General features: G+C 40.1%; 1 protein-coding gene across 1 annotated transcript in view; it reads left to right on the top strand.

The window, feature by feature from the left end:
- The first annotated feature begins 3311 nt into the window (after positions 1–3311).
- METRNL (meteorin like, glial cell differentiation regulator) overlaps positions 3312–17137 on the top strand; it is a 48554-nt gene continuing 34728 nt past the window's right edge. Inside the window, exons 1-2 of the mRNA XM_044068120.1 lie at positions 3312–3653; positions 15029–15417. Coding sequence (XP_043924055.1) covers positions 3550–3653; positions 15029–15417 — 493 coding nt within the window. The 5' untranslated portion in view covers positions 3312–3549. The remainder of the gene's footprint in view (positions 3654–15028; positions 15418–17137) is intronic.

The raw sequence follows: 17137 nt of genomic DNA, 5'->3' as shown, positions 1-17137 counted from the left end.
AAAGGACAGAACCCATAAAGTTAAAATCACTGGAGCAATGTCAGACTCAAAGCCAGTCACAAGTGGTGTCCCACAGGGATCTGTCCTGGGACCCCCTCTTGTTTGGCATTTATTTCTCAGATGTTAAAGCAAACATGGGAGGGCTGTGGCTGACAAAGTTCGCAGATGACTGCAAACTAGGCACCATAGTCGATACACCAGCAGACTCTACAAAAAGGCCTCACTGAAACGGACAACTGGTGCCGTAGTCACGGCCTTAAACTAAATGCCAAAAAATGTATAGTCATCCCTTTTGGAAAAATCAAAGTACCCACAAATTATCACATAGACAGCAACCCACTGAGTATGGAAAAAGTAATCAGAGACCTAGAGACCCAAGCAGACAGCGACCTCTCATTTGACACCCACGTTGCCAAAGTGGTTAGAAAAACATTCTACCTTGCACACCTCATTATGAAGGGATTCACATCCAGATCCAAGGATGTCATTGTACCCCTATATTCCTCCCTCATCAGACCCATGATTGAGTACAATGCCCCATTTGGTATGTACCTCACCCGGCATTTGCAACAGCTGGAGAGACCACAAAAGTACCTCACCAAAAGGATCAAGGGTCTCCAACATATGTCTTATTCTGCCAGACTAAAGAAACTTCAGCTCTATTCAGTAGCATACCGCCTGCTCAGAGGTGATCTCTGCCTGACGTACAAGGCCATGTCCAATTAGGATCTGATGGACATGCTCCACCTCAAAAAATCCAAATCCATCAGGACCACGAGAGCTAAAGACTTAAACCTCGGCACAAGTATGAATAGGACATGCTGGAGGGATAGATTCATAACCCAGAGGCTTCCCATGCTTTGGAACAGGATCCCAGTTCGTATTAGGCAGAGCCCCTCACTGACTCTCTTCAAGAGAAATCTTGATGAGTGGATGGGAGATCGTACGTTTACCCCAGGGGTCACATCTGTGTCACTGCTAGACAGGGGCACAGTAAACTAATTCTATTATATAAGGGGACCTTCATTGTGTCACTACTAGACAGAGGCACAGTATTCTAGATTTATTCTGTACATTTTTGTACCATTTCATGGGGTGGCAAAAGCCACATCACTATGGCTAGGCTTACAAATGCCCCAGGGCAGATAGCCTAGTACTATACTATGAAACTAAGACCCTGGAATTCCGCAGTTGTATTATGGACACCTAAGGTGGACACTGCACTGAACGTGAGTGTCTCTGAGGTGTGTAGTGTAGAAATTCTTTAAATTTAGGCGCCTGTAAATAAAACAGGAGAGTGGCTTTTTGAGGACTGGGAGGCGGATTAGCCATACTTAGTAGCATTCAGCATACATTTGTGCTACTTCTTGTGGAAACTGGGACAGCCAGTTCCAGTACGACGACTGTAAAACTTAGCTTCTCTGGCCTGAACGTATTAGATTTTGTAGTCAGTCAACCTGCCTTGCCATAATGTATGTATGAAGTAATACTCCAGGGACCCCTATCAAAACCTCATGGATTTAAATTGCTTAACTGTTTGCAGGGAGCAGCCGCTACATTTACTGCCCAGTTTTCAGTTGCATTTAGCTACTAGTTGTTTGGAGCGGTATTTCAAGTTTTAAAGTATTCCGACTCAGTTCTACATTGCTCAACAATTGATGTAACCTCGGTGTCAGTAGCTCCTGCGCTAGAATTAAAACAAAAAGTAGGAGGACCAACTAGCAAAATGTCAAGTGTGTAGTCACATTTATGCACAGTGCTACAAACGGACAACCGGAAAGATGAGGTCAGGAGAAAAACAACATACTGGCATGACCCGGCTATCTCGACAGATATTTACTATACTTTGTTAACTTTGTAGTTGTCTAAAATGTATGTGTGAAACAGTTTTTGCAAGAGTAATCCTTTAGTTGAAGTTGCAGTTAAATTAACATCTGTGGGTTTAACAGTTGAACGTGTAGTGCTCATTCAGTTTGCACGAGTTTTACAGAGAGCTTGAGCTGCGTTATGTAGTGATTAGGGTCTGACTTTTGAGCGCCAGAGTTTTGTAGAACTGCTGGCATATTTACTGAATTTCCATCAGCCCTCAGTCACTGTAAGGAACATCTCCTAAGATAAAGTGCAGCACGTAACAACAGCAATACTAAAATATTCAGAAAGAGAGGGGAGTTAACTGCAAATAGCCCCAGTCGGTACTAGTGCTGCAAAAACAGAGGAAGCAAGTGAAGTAAAGAACTATATGGCTATTCTGATTTTGAATGTGTCCGCTTCCTTCGGTGCATGATACTCTCAATTCAGATAACTAACCTACTAATCGTGACTCAGCTAGTAACCGTGATTGTTGTTTGGAGTTTAAAAACGGAATGGTGCTACACAAAATGTGAGACAGCTACTTAGGTACCCTTAGAAGTGAAACCGATCATCACCCGGTTCTTGGACTCAGATATCAGTTGAATGTTCAACCCACTGCACTTCGTATTCAGCATCACAGTTCTTTTGCCCGATTAGATTACCTTTTTAAAGTTTACACCCATTCCGAATTCCCATCCTATTGCGTCATTAAAATAAACCTGACTATCCCGATAGAAAAGTCTGCCAAGAAGCTGTGTTGTCATTTACCTCCAGCGTGACATTTGTACCTGTTTATTTACACTTTAGTACTGTAATATAACACGGTTCATATTACTGTGTTCACATATTATGTAGTGTTACATATCGCACGCTGTTAGAGCTATGATCTGGATTTTCCTGAATTTCCAGCACAAATTATGCATAGCGCTAAATGAGCCAGGGACAAATCACCAACCGAATCAGGAACAAATCCAGCAATAATCAGAGGCACCTTTTAAAGTATTAGAGCTATTAACTAGAGACATTGACAATATACAGTTTTAAGTAAACAAACTGTCTAACTCGAATTATTGTTATAATGTAAGTGTAATTCACCACCTTTTCTCCAAAAGTCACAAATTTTTGTAGGGATTAAGAGGGACAGAGCTAAAATCTGAGTCAAAATCAGAGACAGTTGAGAAGTACGAATTTCTGTATGTTTTAATTCCAAACTGAGCATGTAATTTTCACTATCTGATTTGATAACTTTCAAGAGTTAAAGCGTGAGCTGGTAGTTGTGGAGAATTCCGTCATTATACTAGAAAGTTTTAGAAAAGCGACCCAGCTACACGACAAGCAATATGTTTACTACTCGCTCCTGCCTCCAGGTTTTGTACGTTGCCCAGGCTTCGACGTGGTGGGCGGGCTTGAGGCGGGGCATCGTAGTCCCAGCTGAGTGTGACGCGTAGCCGAAGAGAGTGAAGGCTCAGTGTAAAGTCGTTTCAGTGCTCGTTATCATCTATGTTTGTTGAAGGGACTTAACAGAGGACCGCGGCAGTATTGCGTCCAGCCCTCGAAAGGTACTAGGACTTGTATTGGAATGTTTTCGTGACGCTAGCTTTGGATTCAGGATAGGGGACTCTTTGGACCACCATGTAGCACCACAGATGCCCAAGCCCGGAGTTTGCTGGCGGTCATTGGGTCATAAAACTGGAGAAAATGCTGCCCTCAGTGACAGTTGCCTTGGCCATACTTGTGCTGATGCTGTTTAAAGCGGTCACATCTCAGCAGTATTCAACCGATCTGTGCAGCTGGAAGGGAAGGTAAACTATCGGCTTTCTAACATGTATGTTAGGGTGATATGTTGGAAAAAAATCTAATTATAAGTAAAACCAAAGTAGTCCGATAAAGTTACAGTTGCTTTCTTTTAGTTAACAAATGTGTGCAGTAGAGGAGGAACTAGGGACTGTAATTGCCAGATTGCTTTATATAAGAGTCCCTGGCAAGACCACTCTCCCTTGCTCATGTAACTGCTATCTTTTCTGTGGCGTGCCATTCATCTGTGAGGCTTTTTTTCCCCTGTGAGACCGGGACGCAATCAAAGGATGTTTAATGCTTATATACTTAGACTGAAAGTTTTCACGTTTTGGTGGTTAATTTTTGTCCTGTCTTACTTGTGAAAGAATGAAACTCCCCTGTCCCCCTTTTTTGTATCCCGCCGATTGGATTTGGTGCTGTTGGACTTCTCGAAGGGTTGAATTGTTCAGACGGGTTTTAACTGTTTTCATTCACCTCTCCGTTGAATCTGCTGTATTTTTGGTTCTTTGCCCATATGTCAGTTTTCAGATCAGATAGAATTTGAGACAACTTAGCAATGAGTAATAAAACAAGTATTGTTAAGTGGGGTAGCGTACAACTAGTAGGGCAAGAAGTGGTTAAGGTACCAGTCCTGCTTGGAGTTGCCGCAATACACGCGGCACTTTTTCAGACTATAACTCACTTTGTGTAACTTTGTATTGTTTATAACCTCACTATGTGGGGAAGAGACGCGGTTATTGGAATGCATCTTGTATTTTCTATCCCCCCGCCCCACTAGCACGATTCCTATTTCTGGTTTAGTGTTGCAGTTGTGCTGGTCACTACTTTACAGCGAGTGCAGGGTTGATTTGCCCGGGGTGCGTGGATAGTAATGACCCGTGCTTCTGCCTACCTGCCCCAGTCTCATCCAAGGAAATACACCTGCCGTGCCTTCCTGTGCCCCCCGCCAGCACGGCAGGGGCTCTGTGTGCGTATCACCGATACCAGGGAGGGTCAGGTTGATAAATGTGAGAGTTTGTTCTTCAGGTAAACTAAGAATGAATTATTAATTCCATGTCTGTAGAGCGAGATGCTTGCTGCCCAACCTGCATCGATTAAGATGAAGGTGTCCTAAATTGTAGACTAGCCAAAGACCACAGGCAGGAACCGTTGGCTGGTGTGGAAGGAAAATGAACTGGTGGTATACAAGTATTTGCAAATGTCGCTACCACCTTTGCCAGTGTATGCGTTGCTGTGGAGGTGTGGGACAATGACTGGCGTTAATTCGCACACTCCATAGCTTTATTTTCGCAGACTGAAAGCTCAGAGAATAGTGAAGTAAAAACGTGAAAGCGATCCGTAAGGTGGCAGCGCTCCCAGTAATGCTAACTCTTGGTTTTATAGCAAACCGTACACTGTGTGATCTGTGTAGCGATTATTATTATTTTTCTTTGGGGGGGGGGGGGCATAACTTTTGCATCATAACTGCAGCTAATGGTGCTTAATCTTAATGTACTCTTACTTTGAAGAACAGGTTGGAGGGACACCATAATAATTTTTCAGGTGTATTTTTGTAGCTAGTGCAGTATATTTCGATGCAAATTGATATTCTTAATACCCCGCAGACTGTACCCATTGTAGTGTGCAACCTCTTGCCTCCAGAATCAGAGACAGGTCCTGAAATAATCAGGGACACTTTTGAAAATATTTGTACTATTCACTCGAGAATTTTGACAGAATAAAATAATGTGACTTATCGTGTATTTTCTGTCTAGTACTCTTTAACGGTTGTCATTGTCTGCCAAGTATATTCCGACAAATTTATTTTTAATTCTCCAATTTTAGGAAGCACAGAACGAAATTTTGTGCTCGATCCAGGGTGTCTTGAAAAATCATGGTCTGTTGTGATGCAGACACCCATCCTGCCATTTTCTGTAGATTTACTTACACAGTGCCGCTCTGGCTGTTGCAGTTCTCATAACCCTTTAAATGAGTGAATGGGAGACAGTCTTTTAGTTCTGGCACTACTTGCTGTGTCTTTTAGCTGTTCTAGATTTCACCAAGTCCGTTTGTAATTCATTCTCTGTTTTATCCAGTTAATCTTTTATTTAACAGCGTCTGTATGTGCATTTCTTTACACAGAGAAAGGGGTACGATGACCTATACTGGATGTACTTCTAGAGAGTGTCAAGGAACATTTTTACAGATTGAAAAGGGCACCGTGTACTGCACTGAACATGATCCTTGACACTGTATGTAAGAGCATTTTTACACAGAGAAAGTGACCCTTGAGTTATGTGTGGGAGCTTTTTTACACCGAGAAATCGGTTCAGTGCATTTTAGAAGCCCGTGTTTCACCTTTGGGTGGGGGTGTGGCATTTCATTGTTTACCATTCATGTTGTGTTTTGTACTGATGCATGCCACATATCTGAGCAGTCGGACATGGTTTTGAACTGTAGAGTGGGTTTGAGCTAATTCAGCAATACTGATTGTAACACCTGTAGTACGTTTTGATAATAACCACATTAGCACACATCCATTGCTATAGCTAAGTTGCATTCCTAGTAATGAAAGCATTTAGGAACTATTCTTTTTCGAGAGTATGATTTTTAACCAAACTGGGATTTGTATAGTTGGGAAATGGAAAAGGTTGGGGCCCTTAGTGGATAGTCTGAATTTTTTCTGCTCATTGATTTGTGTGTCATTTAACTCTAGTCAGGTGCATGAACCTTACTAGGTACGCATACCTTATTTCAGGGGTGATACTAAGGCTTTGGATAAGCGACTTGCTCAGAGTAGCATATTATTCACTTACAAAAATGGGGTGATCAAGCCCAGTTCTATGAGCTGCAGCTCTCTTAACAGCTTGAAGTTAAAGTGTCAAACTACCAGTTCAATATGTTTTCTTCCATTGCCCCATCATGGAAACATCATGCATTGGTGATCATAAATAAACTCTGTCGTGATATTTCTTATTTTGTTAACCAAAGTAGTCCCAGCTAGTTAAGGGTTATTTTTCTCTCATATGCTCCAAAGATTTTTGAATGCATATAGTGACCCAGTAATAAATAGATCACACCTTTAATCAACAGTCATAGTTAGAAATCCACACCCTTTCAATATCTGGAATATGACTTAGCAGACACTTTAAGTTACATTGTGTGATAGCTTGATGCCTGTCAGCCAAATTATTTATGAAGTTATTCAAGTTTTGGTAACAGGGTAGTTGTCTGCTAATCCACAGATGACCTTTTCCAGGCAAGGTCTAGGTGCAGAACAGAGGATATCACAGTAATTATTTATCTGGCATATTTTATTGTTGTAAGGATCATTCCCATGAAGATGTTAAGCCTGATTGGTAGTGATGGAACACCCCATAAAAGATGTGGGGTAGGTGTTTAGCTACATCCTTGTGTCTGCTTTGTCATTTGTGTTCACAGCAGGACACATGCAGCAGTGAATGACACTAACCACTCCCAAATAGCGCTCGGAGCAGATGCTTACAATTTCCATTGCTGCTTGGGAAGTGGGCTCAGGATGTAAAACAGGTAGCATGATAGTTGGGGAGTGTCCTTGTGTACCTTGTTACTTCAGTCTTTGTGGTATTTGTGGTTTGTTTTTAGTGGCACCGGTGCTAGGTTAAAGAGGTAGTGTTCCCTAATAACGTGGTGATCACCAAAACTCCCCAATATGTAGTCCCATAGAAAGACTTGCTGCCCAGTATGTTTTATTACTGGGTGCATACGTACATCAGGATGTCTTTTCACCTCACAGTCTAGTATCCCTGTAGTTCTTCTGCCGACGAATGTGATGTTACCACAACACTTTATGTCAGCTAGAGAGAAGTTACTGAAACAGATTCTTCTTCTTTCGGCTTTTCCTAGTTAGGGGTCACCACAGCGGATCACCTATCCGCTCATGATTGGCAGTGGAGTTTTACGGTGTCGAGTCGCCAGCCCGGCACCCAACCTTCCAAATAAATAAATGCACGTGTCTTTAATTGTAGAACTGGAAACCTACAACTTAAGTAACATTCTGTCCCTTTCTGTCATGCATACTCTTTGTTTATGTGTATGTCTATATAGGAGGGCACATGTAAATGTATTGGTAAATTTCCCTTGCCAGCAGCAATTTGTTTGTAGTTAACCTGCAATCAGATGTCCAGGTAAAAGGCAGGGATTACTAGATTAACAGGTAAATACTAGGTTAGTTACTCTTACAGGGAATATAAAGCTTAGTGAATTTCCCTCAAAGGTGAGAATAAAACACTCCATACCTTGCGTCTGTGAGATAAACAACTTGACCACTATGCCAAGACCCAACCTGCTGAAATACTACATTGCATTTCTTATTTCCTACAGTTTACTACTGTTTTGAGGAACTTCTGCAGTTATGTCTTTAAAATACATTTTACCAATATGATGAGACGCTTTTGAGCTTTCTACTTGAATACACACAGTAGGTGACTGAGTGGTAGGTAATATCTCTAATGCGGTTTTCTGTTTAGTGCTGCTTTGCAAAGTCACCTGTTTGTATATTATCCACACCATCATTTTCTAGTGGTTGCAACACACTTTAATAATAATGGGGCAAGTTCGTAACTGCCTGCTTTGTTAATAAAAAAAATCAAATACTTTCTGAATGAAGAGAAACACATTTGATTGAGAAGAGTGCTTTTTAAACCAGTTTTTCTAGTTAGGTTTTACATCATCTACCATTTAATATTGTGAAGAAGTAGTTATTTTTTCTGTATATTGCTGGAGACCATTAACATATAAAACTATTTTATTGTAATTTCCTTGATACATAGCTAGAAGTATTTTTTTATATATAATATATGTATGTATATTTATATAACATTCACAAGGTTGAATTAGAAATACTTTGAAGGGGCAGTGCTGATTAGGTTCTATAAAGTGGAGTTTGAAAACACATTCTTGCTGAAAGCCACCAAGATTTTAATTTTAGAATTTAAACGTATGCACGGGTTTGTATTCACTTCTACAGAGGTGGAATTGTACGTTAATATATCCTTCAATTTAACTAAAGTAAGCAGGCAGTGTTCAGTGCCTTTTCTGGGCAGGAGTAATTTTACTTGGCAGTAGGTCCTAAACTCGAGACATTTTAACAACAAGAAAAAAATGTTGAAATAGTGAGATGCTTTAAATTTGCCAAATCTAGACGTGCCTACTAAAAAAAAAATCTTTACAATTACAGGGGTTTTTAGTTGGCATAATGCTTAACATGTTTACCTCACAAACACAAGGTACATGATTTCATTCTCACCTTTGGTCACTGTCTGCTTATTAGCTGAACATGTAGTCGTCTGCAGACTGATTTCTTTATATTTACCTAGGAACCAAAATTTGCTACAAACATGGTTCTACCCTTGCTTGAAAATTATTAGAGTAATGTTATATAAAGATTTTTTTAATAGTCTGTATCCTGTTTCAAGAACAATTTGACAATTGGAAAATGTCTTCCCAGTGAAAGCATTTGCTTTGATAAATAGTGATTATGGTGTATATGTTGTGTGAATCAGAGGTCACAGACTAACATATGACATACACACATTATGTAACGTTATTGATAGCAAGCATAAAATCATTCCAAATGTCCAGTTTCTTATAGATTGTCATTGCCTAGGCAGGGTTCTGCAGATATTACATTAGAAGATTATTTCTCTTATGTACACGGTTCTCATAGCCAGTGCCTCGTATCTGACTGCCCGACTGGATGTATTCACATTGAACAAAACTCTTTTTTTTTCGTGTAAATTAGTTGTCACCTTCCATCCTGGCTGTAAGAAATGGTTTGTGAAAGTGAAGACCTTGGTTTCAATGGCTTTACTTTTCTTCTGCACAGCATAGTTTCATTGTGCCAGTAGTGTGGGCATCTTCAGTGTTTTGAAAAGGGGTCCTCTTCAGCAGCTTGTCAATCAAATGCTTCTGTGTGACTTGGAGAGTTGGAATCATGTGTACTTTTGTAAAACAGTAACATAACTGAAACCCAGATTAAGAAAGACTGCTTCTGCTTTGAGAGATTTCACACTGGCCAATCTGCAAAGCCATGTTTAATAATAAAATCCCTGGAGAAAAGGTACCACAGTGTGCAGCATAGTATTTTTTTCCTGTTAACTTCTGTGCTGTTACTTTCAAAATGGACACCGTTTTTAAAGTAAGGGTTTGTCCTAAATTTGTTCAGTAACTGCAACAGGAGTACATTGTCATGTGTGCCCCTTGGGTGACCCAACATAAGTCACAAGGGCAAAGTAAGAAAAGTTGCTCAGGGTCACAGACGATAAACAATAAAGGGACTGATAGCAACCATTACAATATATATATATATATATATATATATATATATATATATATATATATATATATATAAATTGCACTTATAACATATGGATGTTATTATATGTTAAACATTTAAAGACAATATGAATTCAATGCAGAGCACTCATCAATGCTGAGAACTGCATGGTTAGGTTCTATTGTGACATACATCTGTCATGGAGAAGAAGGCTTTTGATTTAAACTAAGTCAGAAGTTGCCCCCCACACACACACACACTTTCTGGTTCATTCTTTCTGACAGCCTGAGTGCTCCTTTCCATCACCGGGTTTACCACCCTTTGACAATCTCCTTTCTAAGGCTGGGTCATGCACATGATCTAAGGGTGTTCTAGGGGGTTGTACCACTGACTGCTTTCACTGAGGGATTTTTTTTTCCTTAATGAGCTATCCTTAATGCCCTCCCTCCCCATGTTAATTTGTTACATGTGAGGTCTACCCGGCTCTGTGGACCTTGTTCCACCACAGGGAATGTTTAGACAAATGCACCCCATACGGGCTGTTCACCCCTCCCTCCCTACTAGAGCTTCATATGCCTGGGCTGCTAATAGTACTCGGGCAACATGGGCCGCAACTGGGGCTTTATTCCTGTATGATGTGGCACTGGCCCAAGTCAGAATATGTTAACATATTATTTATATTCTGAGTTCTGCAATAGCAGTGTTTAGTGGTTGTTGAGGGAGTTACTGAAGAATGGACACATTTTTGTACATAGCAATGCTGGATAATGTGATGTTTTGCTTCAGCACTGTACAGCTTAGAAACACTAAGCATTTGTCTTTAAAACCAGTAAGCTGATGACATCCATAGTCTTTCTCTTGGTGTTAGTGATTTTACCGCAGTGCAATACTTGTTGTATAGAGAACTTTTTATTACATGGGAGTTATCTGTCTTGAACTGAGGGTAATTCGGTGGCTGCCATTACATGCAAGGCTTTTGGATGTGTTAGTGTGGTTGCTTGGGGGTGCATTAATACAGCAATATGTTTTAAGTTATATTCATAGTCTACTGGGGCATTCTGAGGCAGTTCTGGTTGCTGAAATTAAAGCCTTTCCTTTGTAATGCAACAGGAGGCTGAGTCAACAGGAAATTACATAGCATGTTTTCCAAAAAGTTAGTTTTACAGACATTTCAGAATTATTTTGTAAATGGAAAGAAACCACAAGTACTGTATAACTAGTAGGTTATTTTATATCGCTATTGCTTTTCAGTATTTTCAGGTTTTGCATTTTTGAAAATTTTTTTAGTCAGTTGTTAATCTTAGAACTAAGAGTCCATGCAGAAATGGGCATAAAAGTTTTATTGTCTCTTGTGGGCTTTGAAAAGACTGGAAAATGTTTAAGGCCAATAAAACCAAAGTAGGTAGGTCACAAAGCTGGGAAAGATTTGCCAAAGTTTGGCTTTGATTGTGCAGACATCACTTGAATTTGGTCTCCTAGTAACTGTTGCTGTGTGTGGATTGGTAATGCTCTTAGCAGCACAAATCTTTGGGCAGGAGGTGACCATTCAGTACTCACTTGGTCTGACTTCATATAGTCTGTGTTCAGAGTGAGGTCAGGAATCTGCCAGTAATGCTTATACTTAGTACCTCAAGAAGTATTGGGGCATGAGTGTCATGTGACAGGCTAGTTATGGGCTAAATATTATGCTTTGTAGACTGGAGGAAAGATTAACCCTTCTGTGTGTTTGCTTGCTCTAGTGAGGAGGTAAAAGAATTTCTGAAAATCTTTATGCATTTTTTCCTTTAGATAACAACCTTGTTGGTCCTATTGTGCTTAGGTGGAATACACATTGTTTACTGAATGGTTTATGCTTGCCAAGGCCAGTATGTAATGCTGAGTTTATACACACATTAAATGTCTGCACAGGCAGCTTCTTAAATTGCATCTGATTAATTCATGCTGTTGCACATTTACCACTCATTTATCAGCTTGTACTGTACTTAGCAATGTTGTTTCATAGTTTTCAATGTTCATGTCAGCCAGAAGTGTGTAATGTGTTTGCACAAGCACTTGGACTTTTCTTCACAGTGGTTTTACTTAAATTTGTACAGCTCAGTACTTGATGCTGTTTTCTTTTGTGTCCTGATAGTTTTGCTGTATTTATTAGCACTAGGTAGAGAGCAGCAGTTTAGTTTCTGCATTTCTTAAAGCACTGTTGGTGTGTCCTACTCTCACTGTTTCATAGATGTCTAAAAACATGGAGTATTTACTTCATCCGGCCAGTGGTTCTTCAGGTTCAGCATCTCTTAACTTGGGAAGGTTAACAGATGGAGTAAATGGACAGGCACTGATTTAGACAAGTCCCATGAATTTATTTCTCTGGGGGTGGGCATCACAATACACTGAAGCTTCATTTGACATTGGCACCAGTACAGTAGATGCAAGTTGTTTTTTGTCACTACACAGGAATGGGGGTAAACAACTTCAGTAGGGTGGCCTAATGGTTAAGGTGTTTGCCTTACAAACACAAGGTGCAGCGTTTGAGTCTCACAAGGGATAATTGGCTAGGCTTAAAATGGCTCGCAAGGGCAGTTAGCTTAGTACCAATCTATGAACCTATGAATCCCTATTTAACTAATTACAGCTGCGTGACACCTGTAGGTGTTTCTGTAGTTACCTTCTACTGACACCACTAGGCATCAAATATTGCTTATTCATGTTTGCAATAATAATTTCAAAGCCATGCTACATACAGAGTATTAAACAATTTCATGTGAAAGCTTACACATGGCAAACACAACTGTTTTGATATTTGATTTCTGTCTAGTGTCAGTGAAAAGATTCATTTTTTTCATATATTTATATTGTCATAAATTTAATGTATTTCTACATATCTCAAGCAAGTAGCACAGTTGGAATGGCTTAGTCTCACATGAAAGCTCTCAGCTGGATGAACAAACCTCTGGTGAGAGTGTATGTGCAGCTTGAGTGGTCGGCCGCTGAGATGTTGCAAGTGGCTTACAACATTTTACAAACTTGAGATCTACTATGTTTATTTTACTGTGACCTATAAAATCCAGTGTAATACTTTGAACCTAAGGAATACAGCCACTGTAAAATAGTTTGAGCTGAAGAGTTTAACACTTACACTTTTTTAGTAACCCCTGTTTGTTGTTCTGGAGGTACATTTGTTAGAATCACGATTGTGTCTTCACATTTCAGTCAAAAACCTTAGGCTCCACCCATTGGAAGTTACGGTGCAAAGTTCCACAGCTCCATTGGAGGGAATGAGTTAATGTTTCATATTTTCTTACATGTAGTCCTGTCATTTGTTTTCTGGTGTTAGGGACACATATGTCTCTGCTTGTGATTTTTTTTAATTTGTTGTACGTACGTTCTTATTTCCAGGGATGACCTGAGAGCACATGCTGCGTATGTGACTCGCAAGGAATTGTGATAAAGGGATACAAGGTGTTAGGGGAGTGTGCAGTGATTGCTGTGCTGCCTGTTTGAGTTTCAGACTGGAGCGAAACGACTGATGTTACCTAGGTTTGACTGCTGTGCATTAGGACACACCTCACCTCTTGTAGTCTTCGAAAAAAATATACTTTAATCTTTGAGGATAGTGGGTGAGCCATTGTGGTAGTGCAATAGGTGAGTGGTATGGAATCAAAACGGGGGAGTGTGTGGGTGGGAGAGGTAGGTAATCTAGTGTCAGTTCTAGTTTTATCACATTAATAAAACCTCACATTACTGAGTATACCGTCACCTTTTTTCTCACCAGAGCTGCTAAGAATTCTGTTAGAAATGTACAGCACACATCATCCTGCAATTATTGGTGGGTGATTTGTGACTTACACTACCCGCTGACTGTTATGATATTTGTGGGCGTGCATCACCTAGCTTATTGCAGTACTTAGTGTTTGCTGATTCAGCCTTCTGTTTCATTCAGTGCAAAGTTTTCTGAAAAGGATGGTGTGTGCAGTAAATTTGAAGTACTTATGTCCTAGCTTACCTAATTCACCCAAGAAAATGTGATTGTGTGCTGCTGGTGAATGGAAACATTTAATATCCTGCCACATAACCCATAACTCTTTATTTTTCTGTTTACAAACACTAGAAAGTTTTTAGAGTGTACAGTTTTTGTGGTTCATTTCCCAGCTTAATTGTTGAAATAATGTACTATACTGAAGTTATGTGTGTACGTGTGCATGCATGTGTATGTCATATGGCAGCAAAATACTTTGTGGTCTAACTCATAGGTTCATAGATTAGTACTAGGCTAACTGCCCTTGTGAGCCATTTTAAGCCTGGCCAATTATCCCCTGTGAGATTCAAACCCTGTACTTTGTGTTTGTAAGGCAAACACCTTAACCGTTAGGCCACTCTCCCAACTCCCAGTCACACACTGTTGGCTCCTCGGGTGCAGTTGGGGAAAGTGTGATTTGGGGTCCGTGTTAGCATGTGAACCCAAATAATTACTTTCTCTACTTTCTAATGCCGACAAAGTATTAGTGCAGTGTAATAAGAACTACATTTCATGCACACTTTCAGTCATGTGTTATCAACCAGATTCAGCTATCCGTGTAGTTTGCTTTAAGCTCGTCATTGTTTTGGTGGAGTGTGTAATCCAATTGGGGTAGAACAAATACTAGAAAGGAAAGTGAGTAGTCCACAGGATGCATCAGTCTGGACTTAAGCAACTGTAATAAACTCAGTTCAAATTGTTCCCTTTATTTCTCTCCTCCGAAATATGTGCATGCAACTACATATGCAAGATTGAGCATAAACATTTAATAGTTTTAATTCTTGTGTTGGGACTGGAGTGTCTGAAATGAGACATTTATGGGGTTAGAGAAAACAGCAACTCAAGTGTGGGTGATGACCTGCTAAATGAGATGTGAAGAAACACTTATGCATATATTACAGTAGTATTTATCTTATCTGATTCAAAATGTAATCTGCTATTTTCCTGTCATGTGGTTAAAGATGCAAATTATAATAATACATTAGATATGTTAATCAGAGTGGGGTGTTGGACGGGAATTCTGAATGCACAGATCTAGCCTGCTAGTGCTAACATTTTCTTTCATGTCTTCCTAGTGGGCTGACGCACGAGTCTCACCTGAGGGACGTGGAACAGGTTTATCTCCGTTGTTCTGAAGGGTCGTTACAGTGGCTCTATCCAACTGGCGCACTTATTGTCAACCTACGACCGAATGTTTTGTCATCTTCATACAAATATTTGACTGTCTGCATAAAACCCTTCAAGGACTCAAAAGGAGCTAATATTTATTTGGAAAAATCTGGAAAACTGAAGCTACTAGTTAGCGAAGAACTCCCTAACCCTAATAAAGTGTACTGTTATAGCAGTGACCAGGGAGTGCTATTCATTGAAGCAACACCACGACAAGACATTAGTAGGAAGATTACAGGCTTCCAGTATGAACTTATTAGTCAAAGAGCAGTCTCGAATCTGTACACAGTTTCTGGTAAGGAATGAGTACACTTACCCATCTTAACTTTATAGGTAAAACACCCAGGCTGATTTTGAACCCTTATTTTAAACTAAAGCTGTATGTAATACAGCCAGCAACTGGCAATTTCAGCCTTTCAAAAAAATATTTATTTTGAAGAAAAAAATATTTTAATGAGTAAGGTAAGTGGTTGTGATTTCTGACCATTTCATTCATTCCGGGTCTGTTCATTTTACATAATCTAGAAGATTTTTTTAAAAGAATTGCCTTAATTTGGAACACACAGTGAAGAGGCATCGTAAATGAGTATACCATTGTTAGTTTTATGGCAACTTCTGTCGTGTGTGTCAGAACAGCCACAAGTGTCGGGTAATGACCAATTTTCTAAAGGTGCTATTTTTGAATTGCAGAAGTTTGTGATTCTGGAGATTCCAGCTGTTTGAGATAGAAAGTACAAATGAGAGAATATATATTATGCCATATGCTATAAAATTTATATGGAACTAAAATAAATTAACTTGTTGGAGGAGGAATACAAGTGTATAATATGTGAAGATATTTTTGCTTCAGTTCTTTATGACCATGGTCTGAGCCCCTTTAGAGCTTAGCTGTTTTCAAACTTTAATTTATGAGAAAGGTTGTAATTTACCGCTATTGATGGAATGGCATTCCCTCTGGTAAGGAACAAGTGTCAGTAGTAAACATTCCCTGAGAGGGTCAGGCACATGAAATGTAAGTGGTTTATGCACAAAGAGATGGATTTGTGCATTCACAAGGCATTTTGGCTTATAATTTGTACCGCTGGAGTTTTATGTCGGACATTTGCATTTGGTTTATGCATGCACTGTGCTGTGTTTTTTAATAGGATGAAAGCATAGTGTCATCCCCTGTGAGGACATAGTCATTTTGTCCCCTTCCAAATAATACTTGGCATTAGTATGAAAGGTGTGCAAGAGTGAAAACAGGACGGTTTGTAGGCTTTACTACTCTGTATGGGCTTACAAATTACGTATTGCTTTGCATTTTTGTAGTGCAGTGCAGTCCCCTGTGGAGACTTTTCCCATTTCATCACTAAGGGTTTTTGTCACTCAGTGAGCTGTAGGCAAAGTAATGGCACAGTCAGGTAAGCACTGAAGTCTGATTTCTGCCTTTAAAACCACACGTGTTCATAGGGGTGGTGCCAGCCCCGTACAGGTCTTTTTTGTTTACTGTTTGCAGCTTTGCTATAAAACTGGTTAACTGTGGTTGTATGACACTGTGCCAGAAGGTGAGGGATACTGAAAGGTGGGCGTGGGGGGGGGGGGGGTCAGGGCTGAGTTGTGCTCTGTGTATCATGTTGTGTGAAGTAGGAGGATGACAATGACTGGTCACACATACCAGTGTAAGTCACAATGCCAGAAGGATAACTGTCTGGTCACCATAACAGAATGAGGAAGGTGGCGATGCCTACTCAGCAGTGTGTGACACCATTGTGACATTGTGTGACAGTATGCTAGAAAAGAGAGGGTGGGGGTAGTCATGGCCAGTGTCTTACACTGTCATGCATGATTGGCTATGGTCTTTCTCCTTCTGTCATGGTCACTGTAGAAGGAGGAGAATCACAGCATGTCAGGTGTGGCTGTGTTTGACAGTGCTGCAGACGGAGAAGGATGTTTGAGCTACTGTAAGTGACCAATCACGTTCACTCATTTCCATTATCTCTTTATTCCGTTTATGGTTATATGGAGCCAAGGTC

Source organism: Protopterus annectens, chromosome 4.part0, assembly GCF_019279795.1.
Source record: "Protopterus annectens isolate FY-2018-M chromosome 4.part0, PAN1.0, whole genome shotgun sequence".
Lineage (NCBI taxonomy): Eukaryota > Metazoa > Chordata > Ceratodontiformes > Protopteridae > Protopterus > Protopterus annectens.
The sequence above is the reverse complement of the archived record's forward strand: the minus strand, read 5'-3'. Positions and strand labels throughout refer to the sequence as shown.